This window comes from Phytophthora ramorum (genome assembly GCF_020800215.1).
Source record: "Phytophthora ramorum isolate Pr-102 chromosome Unknown Phyram_PR-102_s0007, whole genome shotgun sequence".
In the NCBI taxonomy this organism is placed as follows: Eukaryota; Oomycota; class Peronosporomycetes; order Peronosporales; family Peronosporaceae; genus Phytophthora; species Phytophthora ramorum.
The window spans coordinates 484,210-500,403 of record NW_027150653.1 but is presented as its reverse complement, the minus strand read 5'-3'; the positions used below and the strand labels follow the sequence as shown (position 1 = coordinate 500,403).

At 56.5% G+C, this 16,194-nt stretch overlaps 6 protein-coding genes across 6 annotated transcripts; 2 read left to right on the top strand and 4 right to left on the bottom strand.

Moving 5' to 3' along the window:
• Positions 1-1,152: 1,152 nt before the first annotated feature.
• Positions 1,153-3,652, bottom strand: KRP23_8175 (Pseudouridylate synthase 7-like protein; the record flags this gene model as incomplete). Its single annotated transcript, XM_067893582.1, has 2 exons — positions 1,153-2,741; positions 2,809-3,652. The coding sequence occupies 2 exons, from the start codon at positions 3,650-3,652 to the stop codon at positions 1,153-1,155; spliced, it is 2,433 nt and encodes an 810-aa protein (XP_067743098.1).
• A 234-nt stretch (positions 3,653-3,886) lies between these two features.
• On the top strand, positions 3,887-5,684 carry KRP23_8174 (Phenylalanine--tRNA ligase alpha subunit; the record flags this gene model as incomplete). Its single annotated transcript, XM_067893581.1, has 5 exons — positions 3,887-4,500; positions 4,563-4,691; positions 4,761-4,876; positions 4,957-5,041; positions 5,117-5,684. 5 exons carry the CDS (start codon positions 3,887-3,889, stop codon positions 5,682-5,684), a joined length of 1,512 nt encoding a protein of 503 aa, XP_067743097.1.
• Positions 5,685-5,931: 247 nt separating this feature from the next.
• On the bottom strand, positions 5,932-7,032 carry KRP23_8173 (Solute carrier family 25 member 35; the record flags this gene model as incomplete). Its single annotated transcript, XM_067893580.1, has 4 exons — positions 5,932-6,200; positions 6,265-6,358; positions 6,416-6,499; positions 6,556-7,032. 4 exons carry the CDS (start codon positions 7,030-7,032, stop codon positions 5,932-5,934), a joined length of 924 nt encoding a protein of 307 aa, XP_067743096.1.
• A 234-nt stretch (positions 7,033-7,266) lies between these two features.
• On the bottom strand, positions 7,267-9,425 carry KRP23_8172 (Metal tolerance protein C1; the record flags this gene model as incomplete). Its single annotated transcript, XM_067893579.1, has 11 exons — positions 7,267-7,354; positions 7,436-7,670; positions 7,739-7,820; positions 7,887-7,922; positions 7,996-8,082; positions 8,164-8,224; positions 8,286-8,346; positions 8,424-8,645; positions 8,706-8,864; positions 8,929-9,067; positions 9,147-9,425. The coding sequence occupies 11 exons, from the start codon at positions 9,423-9,425 to the stop codon at positions 7,267-7,269; spliced, it is 1,449 nt and encodes a 482-aa protein (XP_067743095.1).
• A 1,449-nt stretch (positions 9,426-10,874) lies between these two features.
• Positions 10,875-13,028, top strand: KRP23_8171 (General transcriptional corepressor trfA; the record flags this gene model as incomplete). Its single annotated transcript, XM_067893578.1, has 2 exons — positions 10,875-10,910; positions 11,031-13,028. 2 exons carry the CDS (start codon positions 10,875-10,877, stop codon positions 13,026-13,028), a joined length of 2,034 nt encoding a protein of 677 aa, XP_067743094.1.
• Positions 13,029-13,353: 325 nt separating this feature from the next.
• On the bottom strand, positions 13,354-14,848 carry KRP23_8170 (Suppressor of SWI4 1-like protein; the record flags this gene model as incomplete). The annotated part of the gene is made up of 2 exons (XM_067893577.1): positions 13,354-14,691; positions 14,825-14,848. 2 exons carry the CDS (start codon positions 14,846-14,848, stop codon positions 13,354-13,356), a joined length of 1,362 nt encoding a protein of 453 aa, XP_067743093.1.
• Positions 14,849-16,194: the final 1,346 nt, after the last annotated feature.

Below are 16,194 nucleotides of genomic sequence, written 5' to 3'. Positions count from 1 at the left end.
ATTTCCGAATCAGACGGCACGCGACCACTTCTACTAGAGCGATGGCAGCATTATTGACCGCTGAAGAGGAGAGAGACTACGGCTCCCGCGCCCCTTCCACTTGGCACCACCTCAAGCACAGCTCCGACGACATGTGCACGCGCATGAAGGACCATTACGCTAGTCGTGGCAGTCTCGACCACTTGAAATGGCTACACGCTTTCTGTGATGATAACTGCACCACGAGAGCAATGGACGGGGCTGCAACAAACGGCCACCTCCAAGTTGTCCAGTGGTTGCATTGCAGCCGTCGTGAAGGCTGCACCACAGCGGCGATGGACGGAGCTGCTTGTAACGGGCACCTCAATGTGGTCAAGTGGCTGTTTGAGAACCGCTCCGAGGGGTGCACCGCTGGTGCCTTGGTCACGGCTGCATCGGAAGGGCACCTTGAAGTTTTCAGGTTCCTGCACGCCAACTTCGACAAAATACGCTCGAAGCCCGAAAATGAAGTCGCTATTCGTGCTGAAATCCAAGCACGAGTTCGTGCTGAGGAGAAGACCCGTATCCGTGAAGAGGAAGAGCGACTTCGAGCCGAGGAGGAACAACGCATCCGAGCCGAAGAGAAGGAGAAAATCCGGGCCGAGGAACAGGCCAAGGTGTGGGCAGAGGAGCAGGAAGGATTCATCGCGGGTGAAGAAGTGAGGGTTCGTGCTGCGATCCGAGAGGAGGAGGAAGCGTGGGCTCGTGAGAGGATTCGGGCGGAGATTCGAGCAGAGGTCAAGGACCGAATGCGTGCTGAGATCCGAATTGAGTTGATGGAGGAAGTGGAGCAAATCTGCCCTATATGCCACATCACTTCTCCTAGTGATCCGACGACAACTGCATGTGGCCACACGTATTGCTCGGGGTGCCTTTCCGTCTGGATGGAGCGGAGTCACTCGTGCCCGATATGTAGGTCGGCCCTGTAAAACGCTGTAAAGAGCAATGTTTTTGTTGTTGAGAGGCACCGCCTTTCACTTGTATTTTCAATCACGCTCGAGTCTTCCTGCTGCGCATTGTGCGTAAATCTATTGCTTTCCAAGGTCAACATGTCACCATGGCAACACTCGTTGCCTTCAAAACCTAACGCTCCGACAGTTCTTTTGCTAGACATTGTCGACCCCTATCGGACTCTTACGACTTGCCAAGGCTGAAGCCTGGACGGCCAATGGCCACTTGGGTCTTCTTCTGAGCCTTGATGATCATGCGGCTGTCATTACGGCCAGACTTCTTTGCCTGTGAGCTTGAGATCCCCCCTCTAGAACTTCTGGACGCATAGTCGCCCACATTGGAACCATCTCCAACCTTTACTGCTTCGCCGCTTGGTACTTCGGAGTTTGGAGTTTGCCAATTAACGTGCGCACTGCTGCTCTGCTTCATGAGCTCTCGGATAGCGATAGTCGCGTCGGAGTTGTAATCCAGATCGAATTCAAGGACCAACGCGCGGTGCGATGCCTTTGCGGCCTCTTGCTTCGTCGACTCCCCCGTTGTGATCTCAGGGGTAGTAGCGTTTTGCGACAGCCCCGGAGAGCACGCGAGCAGCGCATCGACATCATTTGAAATTAGCGGCTTCGTTGAATCTTCGTAGCGCTCCATTCGGAAGGACACACGCTGAGGTTTCTTCACTAAGTGGCGATACGAGCCATCCAGCACGTAGGTCTGGCTGCCGTCGGGACCAAAGTGAGCATTCAGATCAATTCCGTCCGTCGTGAGCATTTTCCGATACGCCGCACCGATTTCGTTGGTTGGGTACTTGATAGTGTGGCCGGGAAGTGGCAGGACCACGTCTTCGATCGAGTACTGACCCACATTGTCGTCCGTGAGTGCCATAACTTCCGGTATCGGCTGCCTCCTTGTGCCTTTTCCGGTTCTCTGGCGCTTTCTCGAAGGCTCGGCCGCTGTATCTGCTTGCTTTGTCACCTTTGAGTTATCATTTCGGACTAGCACGAGATCACCCACAACAGCCGCCGTGGACGAGAACTTTGATACTCGCATGCTTGCCATCTCATTCCACACAAAGTCTTGATACGCTTCTACATACGCTACGCGCAGTGGATTTGGAACAGTGTTGAACGCTAGTTCGTGCGAATCAATACCGTGCTGCTGTAGGCCCTCAAGAACTGCTCGCTCTGGTACGAGGAAGGGTGGCAGCATGCGCAGTGCGGCAGCCACATCCTTGTGCTGACGGAAGTGTTCCCTCGCGGCGCGAATCTTGCTGGCTTCGCCTTCTTGTGGTCGAAGCAGTAACAGGACAGCCAATTTGTAGTCCTTGCGCAGCATTGAACGGCCAAGCAAGTGATAGGATGTGCTCACGTTGCCGAAGCGCTGCAGACCGAAGAAGTTGATAAATCCACGCGTCTCCCACGCCTTCACCGCCTTCCGTACATTCATCTCCTTCTCTTCTTCAGGCAAAGACCGCACAACCATAGCAATGCGGTTGCCAGAACAGTCACCGAGCTCAAGCTTCCGCGACACGTAGCGAAGATCGCCCACGAGATACTGCTGGTCTTCGAGCTTTCTCGAGCCAACCGGCCGGAACACAACCTGAGCACGATCCTTCGGCACGCGGTACACAGTACAAAGCTGCGTCGTAATCCCACGCTTGTCCTTGACGTCGGCGTGCGAAAAGAGCGCCGGAGAAATCTTGAGCATCGACGCCAGCTGGTTGGTCACCGCCGACGTTTCCTTATTCCGCTTGTACAGCGTAAACTGCAGGTAGTCGGCTGCAAAACAAAACAACACCACGTCCGTCAACCACCTCCAAAATTCAACGCAGCACAGCGCACTTACGTTGTCCTACAGGCCAGTCCCTCCTGCTGTCCCTCTCGCCAGGTAACAACTTGACCGCGAACTGCGGTCTCACGCGAATCACCGCCGTGTCGCTTCCAATGTTGAGCGTGTCGGCCACGATCCTCGATTTACCGTATCTCCTCATCGTCTCGTGGATAAACACTCTGTCCGCCTTGTCATTCAGCCCCCCAAGGTAGAAACTCAGTCCGTCCGCTGCTGCAAGAGCCGCATTGGTGCCTACGTCCTTCCCCATCCCCCTCCTCTTGGCTTCAAACTCGACCCTGGCCAGCTCCACCTTCTCCAGAAACTGCTCGAACTCTTTGCCCTTCTTGGCTCCAATTTCTTTGGTCACGAGCACCACGAGCTGCCTCAAGTGATAGGCTTCTTGCGCCACTTGGCCCAGTTTGTACTGTCTAGTCGCCGTCTGCTGCAACGCACGCGCCAGCTCCCGCACGGAGGGCACGAGCTGGTCCTTGCTTGTCTCTGGCTCGTGTTTGTCGCCCACGACGCCCAGCACAAAGTCCAGCACGCGCTCCTGGAACACCAGCTGCGCGCTCTTGCCCTTCTTGGCCACGCTCTGCAGCTTCACGGGCAGTCGAGAGCGCGGCGCCAGCTCGTGCACCACAAAATCGGCGTAACGCTGCTTGACGACGCCCTGGAAGCCGCGCTGCGAAGGTGTCAGGAAGCCTGAGATGCCCGCCACCTCCTCGGCGATGCTCACGCTCTCGTGGTCGTTGTAACCCTCACCCTTGAACCACACGGGACTAGAGACTCGTCCACTGCCGCGTCGGAACTTGCGGCCGTTGCCATTGCCGTCCGGGCGCCGTCCACGACGCGAGTCCATCGCCAGCAAGAGAGCAAGTGGCTAGGAAGTGGCTGGCTGGCAAAGTCGGTTTCGGAAAAGTGACGTGGCAGTCACATGAGGATATAACATACGTATTTAATTACAAATATACGGTACGTTTCAAGATGCAATACAATATGTCACTATTGCGAGGGGTGGTCGTCTTAAGTACGTCACTTGAGCCCACGCTCTCCATTGACCAAGAGACCGAGTGAGTATCAGGAGATCGCAGTGATGAGCGCAGTGGAAGCGGACAAGACGCGCGCCGAGGCGTTGCTGCTGCAGACCATCGAGTCCGAAGGATCCGTGGCTGACACGTACGAGTTCGCGCTCCACCACGAGCTGTCCCACGAGCTGGTGGTGGGCGTCATGAAGTCGCTGCTGGTGGACGCGTTTGTGGCTGAGTCGGAGCGCGCCACGTCCTTCTACGTGCTCAAGGACGAGGCCCACGACTTCCTGGCACACGGATCGCCCGAGGTTCAAGTGTTCCATGCCATCCCCGCCGACGGCATCGACCGCAAGGCGCTGGAGGCCGCCGTTGGCGCCGCCACGCTCAAGGTGGGTCAAGGCGCGTGCATGAAGAACAAGTGGATTCGCCTGGACAAGGCCGACGGCAAGTTCCATCGCAACGCGGAGCAGGTCACGGACGACGTCACGGACATGCTGCGTCGCGTGCAGGCGGCGGACGGCGCTCTCTCGGCCGCCTCTAAGGACGAGGCCAACGCGCTCAAGCGCCGCAAGCTGGCTGAGGTGCGCACGCGCAAGTCGTACGCGCTCACTAAGGGCGCCAACTTTGCACTGCAGAGGAAGAAGCAGGCGGCTGGGCTGACCAAGGAGATGCTGGATGGGTGAGAGGAGGAGACGCTGATTGGCACCAGGTGGATGCTGATGAGTTTTATTTTTTTGATAGGGAGGCGTGGAAGAAGGAGACATTCAAGCCCTACAACTTCAAGACCATGGGGCTGAGCGTCGGCGGAGGACACCTGCACCCGCTCATGAAGGTCCGCGCCGAGTTCCGTCGCGTACTCATGGACATGGGGTAGGTTGATGAACTGGAGAGGGAATAGTGAGGAGATTACTCATGCTGTGATGTGTTTTCGGTGTTTAGATTCCAAGAGATGCCTACGAACCGCTACGTGGAGAGCAGCTTCTGGAACTTCGACTCGCTGTTCCAGCCGCAGTCGCACCCTGCTCGCGATGCCCACGACACGTTTTTCCTTACCCGTGCGTTCAGCGATACCGATGTGATGTTTTGGTTTGATTGGCTGACTCCGGTGTGTTGGTGCGTCATTCTCGACTTACAGAGCCCAAACACTGCCACACGGTGCCGGAGGACTACTACAAGCGCGTCCACGACATGCACGAGAACGGTGGCTTCGGCTCCATTGGGTACGCGAATAAGCATGCTTGATTAAGTGTGTGGAGCGCTGTAGCTCACCTTGATGTTGATCTCTTGAATTGCAGTCACGGCCGTGGTGCCTTCAAGCGCGAGACGTCCATGACGAACATCCTGCGTACGCACACGACGGCCATCTCGGCTCAGATGCTGTACAAGCTGGCGAACCAGCCCGGCGGCTTCACCCCTCAGAAGTACTTCTCCATCGACCGTGTGTTCCGTAACGAGAGCATGGACGCTACTCACTTGGCCGAGTTCCACCAGGTGGAGGGTGTCATTGCCGACTACGACCTGTCGCTTGGTGACCTCATCGGCATCATCAAGGCCTTCTTCCTCAAGATCGGCATCACGCAGATGCGCTTCAAGCCGGCGTACAACCCGTACACGGAGCCCAGCATGGAGATCTTTGCCTTCCACCCTGACCTGAAGAAGTGGACGGAAATCGGCAACTCTGGCGTGTTCCGCCCGGAGATGCTGCGCCCCATGGGCCTGCCCGAGAACGTGCGTGTCATCGCCTGGGGTCTGTCGCTGGAGCGCCCCACGATGATTAAGTACCGCCTCAACAACATCCGCGACCTCTTCGGCCACAAGGTCGACCTTGAGCAGACCCGATCGGCCAAGCTTTACCGCTACTAGACGTGAAAACGAATACCAGAACCTCGCCAGGTTTTGGCTGCGGTAAATACCTCAGTTAGTTAGCAGTGGTGCTCTGGGTAGGAATGGGATCCGCTGACTCATAAAGATGAAGGGTTCGAGTGTGAAGTTAGTGCCCATTGTGCGCTTACACGGCTTGATCGTACATATCTTCGCGTGGGCTTTAACTTCAACCAAGTTTAGGTTATCTGCTGCATACGTCTATCTGAGCTTTGCACCTGGCACACTATTAGTATCCTAGCTCAGCAGCAAGTTTCTTGGCCTCCTCCCAGAAGAGGAACGTGAAGATGGTGTGCGGGCCTAGCCGCATGTAGTGCGCGGTCCAGCCCTTGTAGAAGCCTCGGATCCCTTCGCTCTTCATGGTCTTCATGATGCAGTCCATCACACCCGAGTACAATTTGCCCTTGCCGTTCACCACCTTCTGGCTGTAAATCCGCGTGGACACGACATCCATGGGGTTCATCGCCGTCGTCACCACCAGCCCCGTCAAAATACTCGCTGCAGCGTCACACCGAAATACATCAGCCTCTCACACTCGCACAGCCACCACCAATCAACTTACAGCCCAAGTGAACCTGCACGCCATCCTCGAAGCCCGCTGCAATCACCAGCGTCTTGGCCTGTGTGTACGTTGCCAACTGTGTGCCCGACCCAATCTACAATCAACCCGTCAGCCTCCACCCCACAACATTTAAAACTCCACTCCAACGTACTGCAACACGGGGAATCGACGCCGTCGCTCCACGGTACAGCCCCATCAAGCCATCGGCCTTGACAATCTGCCGGAACCCATCCATCTGCACAACAACCGTCAGCATCTGCACCTCTCTCTCTTCCCAACCTTCTTCCTCACCATTCCGTTGTACGCATACTGGGAATTAATCTTCCCGACTGAACTGGCCGCCTGGATCCGCGCCTTCACCAGGAAGAACGGACTGCCAATGAACGCTCCGATCATCCCGGACGTGGCGGCGGCACACACGTTGCGCAGCGGGAACGAGATGGCGGTGGGGTCTGTGGCACCGAAGACCTTCTGCAGCGGCTCGAACAGCCCCAGACGCGGGCCGTTCATGAAGATTTGGTAGGAGATGCCCGGCCCCAGGCCGCGCTGGATACCGCGCAGTCCTTCCGTGCGTCCGATGGTGTAGAAGGCGTGCGCGAAGTTGCGGTACTGCACCACGGGCGTCGCGCCGCGCGTCACGTTGTGCGCCAGCTCGCCCTGCAGCTGCATACGCGTCTTGATGACTTCCATGGGGTTGGACACGACGCACGCGCCGCTTGTGGCCACGCTGGCCAGCATAAAGTCCATGAGGATGCCGCGCTCGCCCATCGTGACGTCGACCTGGTAAGAACGGATGTGAGCAGTTAAACGAAAAACTGACAACGTGATTGAGCAAACATTTGCCTGTTCAATCCTGTATCTACTAATATCCTTACATGTTGCATCTACTACTGAAGTTCATTACGTCGAAAAGAATCTTGAGAACTGATATTACTGCTTTCTGGAATGCCGTCCGAAATGCTGACTGCGTTCATCCAAGCAACGCGATTTCAGCAATATGGTTTACAGCTTCGCGACTTGGTCGCTATCGTCGTCCTGGAGCTCTAAATGGATGTCAGCCTCGGCGATGTATGGGATGGATTCGATGGCTCTGGTGAAATGAAAGAAAAAAAAAGCGGTGAGTAAGCGAGTTGACGCAGCAAAATACAGCTCCGAAGGCCACACAGCGTACCTCCTCGCTTTCTTCGCGACGGCATGGGCTCCGCCAACCTTCAGGTCTGGCTGGACGATGATCGCGACGTCAACGACAGTGCCCTGGCTATTCAAACGCGGCAACCAATGGGTATTGATGTGCGTCGTCCCGATGATCTCGGGAATGGCGGCTAACGCTGTGTGGATGTCGTTCTTGATTTCGTTGTAAGGACGAATATCCTTCTTACACACGTCTGCCGCGCTCGCGCCTTGATCTACAGCATTTACCGCAATTAGCGTTAAGTAATGGCAGTATCTGCGTTGTACCGCCAGAAGTTCGCACCGAATTGAACGTCAATGTGGACCAGCACTTCGGATACGTCCGGGACCTCCTGCAGAATATGAGATCGGACGCGCTCCGAAATCTACGAACAAGGCTGGGTTAACGATTCCTAGACGCAAGTGGCGGAGCCTCATAAAGCTGTTTATACCTGCTGAGCCATCGAAATACTCGTCCGCGCATCAAGCTGAGATATCAAATGCAGCGGACACAATGAGCCCGAGTGGCATAATACAAAAAGAAAATGATGGTGAACGTACGTGAACACGCAAGTCGACCAGCGTGTATGGTCCCATTCGACGAGCCCGGACTTGTGATACGTGCAGCACGTCGTCAACACTAGCGGACTGTGGCATACACGCGGGTAAATGTGTTAGTAGCGTCCCCAAAACCACACCGTTCTTCCTTCGACTCGTAATGCCACACACCACTTCTTGCAACGTTTCGAGTACTTCCCCCTCCACTGTGTTGTCCGTGAGCTCCTGGACACTGTACCTCGGTATGATTAGCAACTGTAACTTCAACATGCAACAATTGAAAAGCTACTTACCTGTCAAGGCAGATTTCGCCGCCAGTCTTCACGATCATTGCAGCGACAGCCATACCAGCAACTGTGTAACGTGCGCACGACAAGCACGACAACCATGAGGAAAATATACCAAAGGCGATGGTATTATAGCGCGCGTACCTGGGTCAAGCAGAGGCACTCCAGCCATAGAGCCAACAATGCCCCCAAATGCCACAACAGAGGAAATCGCATCCGTGCGGTGGTGCCACGCGTTGGCGATCAACACCTTGCTGTTTGCCTGCTTGCCAATTTTTACGGTGGCGCGGAACAGCGCCTCTTTGGCAGCGATTGACACTCCTGCTGCACCAGCGGCAAGCGCCCACTGGGTGCTTGGGCTCAGTTCTGTTCACAAAGGCACTAGTCAGCTGTAGTTTATATTTTCCCAGCAGTGTTATCACAAACCTGAAAGGAACGGCACGCTATACTCCGGTAGTTCGGTAGCTGCGGCACCATTCCAGATCTCTTGCAGGACCTGAAGTCCATCTGCGCCAATACCAAGTCCGCAAAGCACCAAAATGGCTCCAACTGACAGCGACCCAACCGCCTCATACTTTCCGTAGCCTGACAGGATATACAAACGTTAGTCCCCATTCAAAGTAGGTGGCACAAAGGACAATGCACATACCGTAAGGGTGTTTCCCGTCAGGTGGGAGTCGCGCCACCTTGACACTCCAGAGCGTCACCACGTCAGAAAGCAGGTCCGAAAGCGAGTGCGCTGCATCGGCCACCAATGCACTCGAGTGGATTGCCATCCCCACGGCGCCCTAATGCAACAAATCCCCAAGAGCCTGGTCAGTGGAATTCTCGCCAGTTCCTCGACCGAATCTGCAGCGCGGAACGCACCTTGGTGGCCGCCATGGCCACGTTGACGTACATCCCGACACGCGTGATCTTCATGGCCTCGTCGCCCTGACTGAAGCGCGGCGCTGGGGTCACTTCGTCTTGAGTCTGTTTGCGACCCGCTGGCTCGGAGCTGAAGTTGGCCAGCTGCTGCCAGAGCCCCAAGTTCTGACGCTGCCAGTGCAAGTGCCTCGCAGTCGCCGGAAGACCGCGCCCAGCGAGGTGGTGAGAGGCAGCGCGGGGCTTGAGCGAGGCCAAGACACTGCCGCGTACGCGCCACATGATCGATGCTCAAGTGAGCAGACATTCCGGCCGCAATGCACGTCGGAAACCCGCTTAAACCGATCAGAGCTAGCACGCGCAAAAAATCTTAGCGAGAAGTCCAGAGGTGACGGGCTGCTCGCCTCCATGAGGTTGCGTTGCCAGCGGAGGTGGGGAATCTGTTGAAGTAAAGTGAGGACACCATGGGTGGGGTTCTGTCACCACAGGCGGAAATGGTCAGCTTAGCCTCGGGCTGCAAGGCATTCTTGCAGGAGACTCCTATCTTGCACACTCAAGTGGCACCTTAATGTGCTTGACAAGCGTACACGTATAGATTGCTCTGGACAGCACCTTGCAGCAAACGGTTGCAAACTGCCGTTCGACTAACCGACTTGCGAACGGCAACTAGTGGACCATCACTCTGCGTGTGTTCCACCACACCAGACAGCCACGTGCCACGTGGTGGAAGGCCGCGCCATCTGCAATCATGCCGACGGCGCGCTTCGACCAATCTTGGTGTTAACGCGATGGTGACCTGGCCGTTGACGTGCGCGACGGTATGGCCGTCGTCGTCGCACTTGCCGCTGCTCGCAGATCTCGCCGCGTGACACACGAGCAGTCCCCAACGGGTGGCTATGGTCTGGGTTCAGAGCGCCAGACGTGCTTGCATCGAAGATGCCTTCGAAAGATGCTGTGGCTCCACCACGAAATCAGCGTGAGCAGCAACGGATACCGCACCGAGGGCCGAACGCGCCCTTCTCCGCCGACTAAGCTCCACTTGACGGAAAACGGTCGCTCTTCCTGGCTCGGTGGTCCTGCAACAACTGCAACGAGGGCTGCGACAGCTCGCCAAATAGAGGCGACCAGACGACTCGTCGAGAAACGTCGTGGCGCACGTGATTGGCTAACATGCGTGTTCGTCCGTCACGCTCGTCACGCTCGCACGAACCGTCGCTGCACGCAGTCAGCTCGCCACCAGGTTGGTACTATCGATACACTTTTTTTTGGCAATCGTTTACATTACACCACCGGTCATTTTCCAGTGACGTCATGCGGACCTATTTTCGATCTTCCAAGCCAGACTTTCCGTCAGCGCACGTTGATCCAGGATTGTCCTTAGTCGTGTCCATTTTTCGCACTCTCTCGCGGGTGCCATCCCTTGAACAACGCGGTAGCATCAAGTTTGCCAACATCCGCGCGGTATACTCAAACCCAGTGCGAACATCTTCTGTCGTCAATAGTGCCAACTTCTGTCATTATCGTGGCTAGGTTTTCTCCCTCTCCCTGTCGCTCCGAACGCTGGGGAGAGAGGGGGGGGAAGCTCCCCGCCCACCATCAAATCAGTGCAGTAGACAAACAGACGGCTGGCGCGCAAGTCGAGGAGGGAAGAGCGAGGAAACCTGAAGACCCCCCGTGGTTAACACATTCAATCCAGGAGACCCACCTCCTACAGCTCACACTGGCCGCGGCATGGCCACCCCGAAAATGGAGGAGAACAACAACACGGTACGCCCTCCCCCCCTCCCCCCATCTACACAGAGTGAACGTCTATTTGCGCTCCGCACTGAGAGTGATGGTCTCGAGAGTAATGGCTAACGTGCAACGCATTTCTTATTCGCCACACAGCTCGGGCGTCAGCTTTCGGCCGCGAACGAGGAGGCATGGCTGTCCCTAGGCCGCATCGCCGAGATGATGGGCGACGACGAGAACACGATGCTGGCCTACGAGAAGGTGCTGTCGCACAACCGCCTGAACGCCACGGCGCTGTTCGCCATCGGCTGCTGCTACGAGAAGGTGGAGGACTACACCAAGGCCGCCGACTGCTTCCGCGGTCTCGTGTCGCTCAATGAGCAGAACTCGGACGCGTGGGGCCACCTCGGCTACTGCTGCCTCATGATGAACGACCTCACGAGTGCGCACACGGCCTACCAGTACGCCATGTACAACAACCCGATGAGCCAGAAGGACCCCAACATGTGGTATGGCATCGGTCAGCTCTACGAACGCCTCGGCTCGCTCGAGCACGCGCAGGAGTCCTTCGAGGCCGTGCTGCGCTTCGAGCCCAACTTTAACATGGCTCTGGAGGTCAAATTCCGCCTCGGAATCATCGCCAAGCAGCGCGGAGACTACGACGGCGCGCTCGAGAGACTCAAGTCGGTGCTGCATGATGTGCAGGCCAACGTGCAGACCACCGAGATGGCCAGCGACATTTGGACGCAGATCGGACACGTGTACGAGCTCAAGGACGAGATCCAGCTGGCCAAGTCCAGCTACCTCAAGGTGGCGGAGCTCAACCCCAACAACGCCAAGCCGCTACAGCAGCTCGGATGGCTGTGTCTGAAACACAGCGAGCACCCGCCCGCTATTGACTACCTGAAGAAGGCTGTGGCCATCGACCCGCAGGACGGTAAGGGATGGTACCTTCTGGGACGATGCTATATGGCCGTGCAGGAGTTCGAGGAGGCCTACGACTCGTACAAGCACGCCGTGACCACGGACTCGCAGAACCCGAACGTGTGGTGCTCGCTCGGTGTCCTTTTCTACCAGTTGAACCAGCACCTGGATGCTCTCGACGCGTACTCGCGCGCTATCAACATCAACCCCAACATTTGCGAGGTCTGGTACAACGTCGGCACGCTGTACGATACCTGCAACCAGACAAGCGATGCCCGTGACGCTTACCAGAAGGCAGCCGAGCTTGGCGCCGACGCACAATTTATTCGCGAGCGATTGGAGCTCCTTCGTGTCAGGGAAACGGGCCAGTCCACTATCGGTATGGCTGGCGCCAACTCCGCACCAGGCCCTTCGGAGCCTCCCACGACGTCCCCGATGCCGACTTTCTCGTCTCGACCCACGGCTGAGACGCAGTACCAGGCTCAGCAGCAGCAGGGAGCCCCCGCACAAGGAGGTGCGATTCCCCAGAACGGTGCCCCGCCTGCAAGCCAGGGCGCACCAATGGCGCACATGCTGCGTGGAGGTGAAGCCCCCATGAGTATGAGCATGGGCAGCGCTCCGACGTCCAACTCGATGAGTGTTAGCGGGCCAGAGACCAGTAGTGGCATGGCTCGTGGTATGCCTGTGGGCAGTGCGGGAATGAACATGATGCGTGGTATGGGCCGGAGCGCCGCAATGAACGGTAGTGGCATGATGCCCCGCGGCGTCATGGGCGGTATGGTCCCTGGCATGCAGCACCCGCAGCAGGCCCAGCAGATGCAGTCGCAGCACCCGCAGGCTCAGGCGCACGCACAGGCGCAAGCACATGCCCACGCACAAGCTCAAGCACAGGCAGCGCAGGCACACCACCACGCGCAGATGCAAGCTCAGATGCAGGCCCAGCAGCAGCAACACGCGCAGGCTGTGCACATGCAGCAGGATGGCCGTCGAGGAATGCCCGGCCGGCCTATTAAGGAGGAGAGCAAGGTTGGAGGCATGCGTTACGCTATGGATGGCGGGGACCGGAAACTTCAGGGGCCGCCGCAGCGTCTGGCTGGACTGAACCCGAAGAACCTCGGTGGCCCCACTGGTGTTCCTCAGGGTGGCCGTCGCGATCGCTTCCCGATCCCCATGAGCGACCCGAAGCAGCACCAACATCCGTCGCTTCAGCCGCCCCCAGGCCGACGGTGAAGCGAGTGCTAGTGCTGTCCATCGCCTAGCGCCTCTTCTTCATCTATTGCGTATTCGAGCTCTCGGGCTCGACAAGTAGGCTAAGGTAGGCTAGTTAGTTTAGCGTGTGTGTTGGAGAAAATGGTATCAAGGCACCGAACCTGATGAATCAAAGAGTGATACGGAAACTGTAAATTGTCGTGAGAACCCTTTGCGATCGATGGACAAATGCGAAACAATGTACGAGTGCATGAGAATGGCAATGAGATCTATTAGAAAGGCAGAACAACACTTGTAGCTGCTGCCACGAATAAGGTTCTGCTGGCAAAGTTGGGGTAGAAGCGACTTACTTCTTCTTCGGTTGGCGCTGGCGGATGACCTGGCCCTTGGGGGCCTTGGCGCCGGGTCGTAGGAAGCGGTGCTTCTTGTCTGAAGCTGCCACCTCCGACGGCTTTTGCACCTTCGCTGCCTTCGTCTCGGTGGGTTTCTGATTCTTGTTCTTCGACTCCTTCTTCTTTTCAGGGAACATGTACGTGTCGGGCTCCTCGCCGACCTCTTGGCGGTAGTACTCCACGTCGTCCACTTCCGAGTCGTCGTCCTTGCCACCGGTCTTGGCAGTAGTCTCGTCGTACTCGTCGTCCTCCTCACGCTTGCGCTTGCGCTCCGCCTTGCGCTCCTTCTTGGCGTCCTTGACCTCCTGCTTCTTGGCCACATTCGACTCCTGCTCTTCACGACGCTGGCGCTTAAGAGCCGTCGCAGCTTCGTGCTTGGCCTTGGCCTTGGCAGCCTCCTCTGGCGTCTTGCTCTTGTAGGCGTGATACAGCACGTCACCCTCGCAGATGCCGCGCTCCACCTTGGTAAGGCTCAGCGTAAGGCGTGGTCCGATTTCCGTCAGACGCACGGCGCTCTTCTCTGCCTTGCGGTTTCCACGACCACGGAACGTGTCGGGCAGCGTCACGTGCGACGCCTCGTCGTCCACTTCACTGTCCGAAGCCGAGCCAATGCCAGCGCCGTTGCCCAGCACGTACTCACTGATATCCTCGAGCTTGTTCAGGTTGGGCACCTTGGCCTTCACGATGGTCTTCACACTGCGCGAGAGCCCCAGCGGTGCGGCACGGATGACATACTGCCGGAACTCCACCGTGTCCGTCTCCTTCTCGTAGTTGAACAGCACCACACGTCTGCACTCGGACAGCGCCACCGTCTGCACGTCAATAGCCGGGAACATGTTCTGGAACGTCACGTTCATCAGCTTGATGTGATCGTCAGGAGCCGTAAAGTTGTTGAGCACCACGAGCGGCTTGGCCTTGAGCGCCTGCGACGCGTCCACCGGACGCTTCACCACCAGGTGCATCTGGCTCATGAGCGAGTACTTGGTCACCTTGAACGACAGTGTGGGGCCGCGCGGGATGCGCGCGATCTTGAGGTTGGTGCCGGCCTCCGTGTTGGTGAAGAAGATAAAGTGCGTGACGCCCAGCGGCGCGCCCACATGCACAAAGTCCTTGAGCGTGTTCTTGCGCTTCTCGCGCAGCTTGTCGGCCGTGTACGGGGCCATGACGCGGCGCATGTCCTGCACGAGGCTGCCCACGACACCAGGCACTTTTCCCATCTTGAACACGAAGCTCATGGGCGTGTCATCCTTCTCCACAGTGGGGGCTTCCACCACGTGGGTGCGAGTTTTCCTCTGCAAGAAATAAAAACAATTTCACCAACAACAAAAGTGTCAGTCGCGGATGTTTACAACTTGTAGAAAGCGTCGAGAGCTGCTACAGGCATGAATCAACGCAGAAGAGAGCAGCAAAGATGATGGTACGTACGCGCTTGCCTCCTTTACGCGGCATCTCGACGTATCTGCAGCAAGAACGAGCAACTCAATCCAACTTCCACTCGACTGAATGGCCACTGACTTGGCTGGTGGCGGTGACCGAAAAGACATTACGTACTTAACGTGAATTAAGGTGGCCCACATACTTCCGATTCCTAAACATTTGGCGATCGATCACGAACGAGACGGCGATGGAAGATTCTCTGGTTCAACATGTACACGAAAGCGGTGATAGTGCGTCTTGCTGTAGTTACCGCGCAGGAATGGAAAGAAACAACGAGAACGAGAGTCTGACGCAGCCAGTGGTTCTTACACCCGAGATATCGAATATTGTGTCTGAACTGGCTGGAGACTAGACTGGCAAGGACACCCAATTTCAAGAGTTACGAGAGAGATCAGTGCTATCAGTAAGGCCTGTGCTCGAGTATCAGTGCAACTCTGCGTGTACAATGCAATATGCAGATTGTCAATGGAGTTGATTCACCACACTGCTGGAGTGCAAAAATGCTAAACTTTACTCAACCCCAGTTTCTCGGTTTTCTGGGACGTGTGCCCTGCAAGTTTGGTTCAACACCGTGAGCAGACATTTCCGATTTCGTCAAAGGGAGGCAAGTACGGAGGGACGATGTCAGCGAATTCGAAGTCGCAGTGAGCTGCTGGAGACCAAAGTAATGTTCTCTGATCAGTTCATGAGGTCAATGCAGTGGAATTACGGACCTAATGGACCGATGCGCGTTGGGGAGCGGTTGAAGCCAATCGCAATTGTACTGAGGCCTAATGAGTCTCTTAATCGGTATGAGGACCGCTTCAGGTATTGGCTTGAGACGAAGAACGTGTCCTTTTCCATGCTGAGCGATGACCCTGAAGAAGAACGTCGTTACCGACAAACATTCGCATATGTTCGAGCAACTTCTGCAGATAAAATGCACTGGGGTGACGCAGAAGAAGAGCGCTCGACGTCCCGCCCGCGTTCGCGCAGCCGAAGTCGAAGTCCTCAGAGCAGGACGAGAAAACAAAGCGCGGACAGGGAAATTAATCGTGGTGATGATGAAAGACAGTCGAAGCGCCCACGAATCGATTATGATAACGACCGTGGGGGGTCGTTAGACCGTGAAGTGCATGCCAGCCAAAAAATCCCACTTCAGCGTGATATCTCTACAACAGAGCGGGTAGAAAGTGTAGCGTTGCAGATGAAGCACCTGGAAGAAAAGTTGAATCATCGCGTTAGGGAGCTTGAGCACGAGGTGAAGCGTTTGAGCAACCGAGATCGAGCTGAGAATGGAGCCAATGTGTACTGGTCAACGTCGTCTTCTGATGTTCAAGAAGCTCAAGCGCTCGAAAAACGTGTACCACCACTTCACG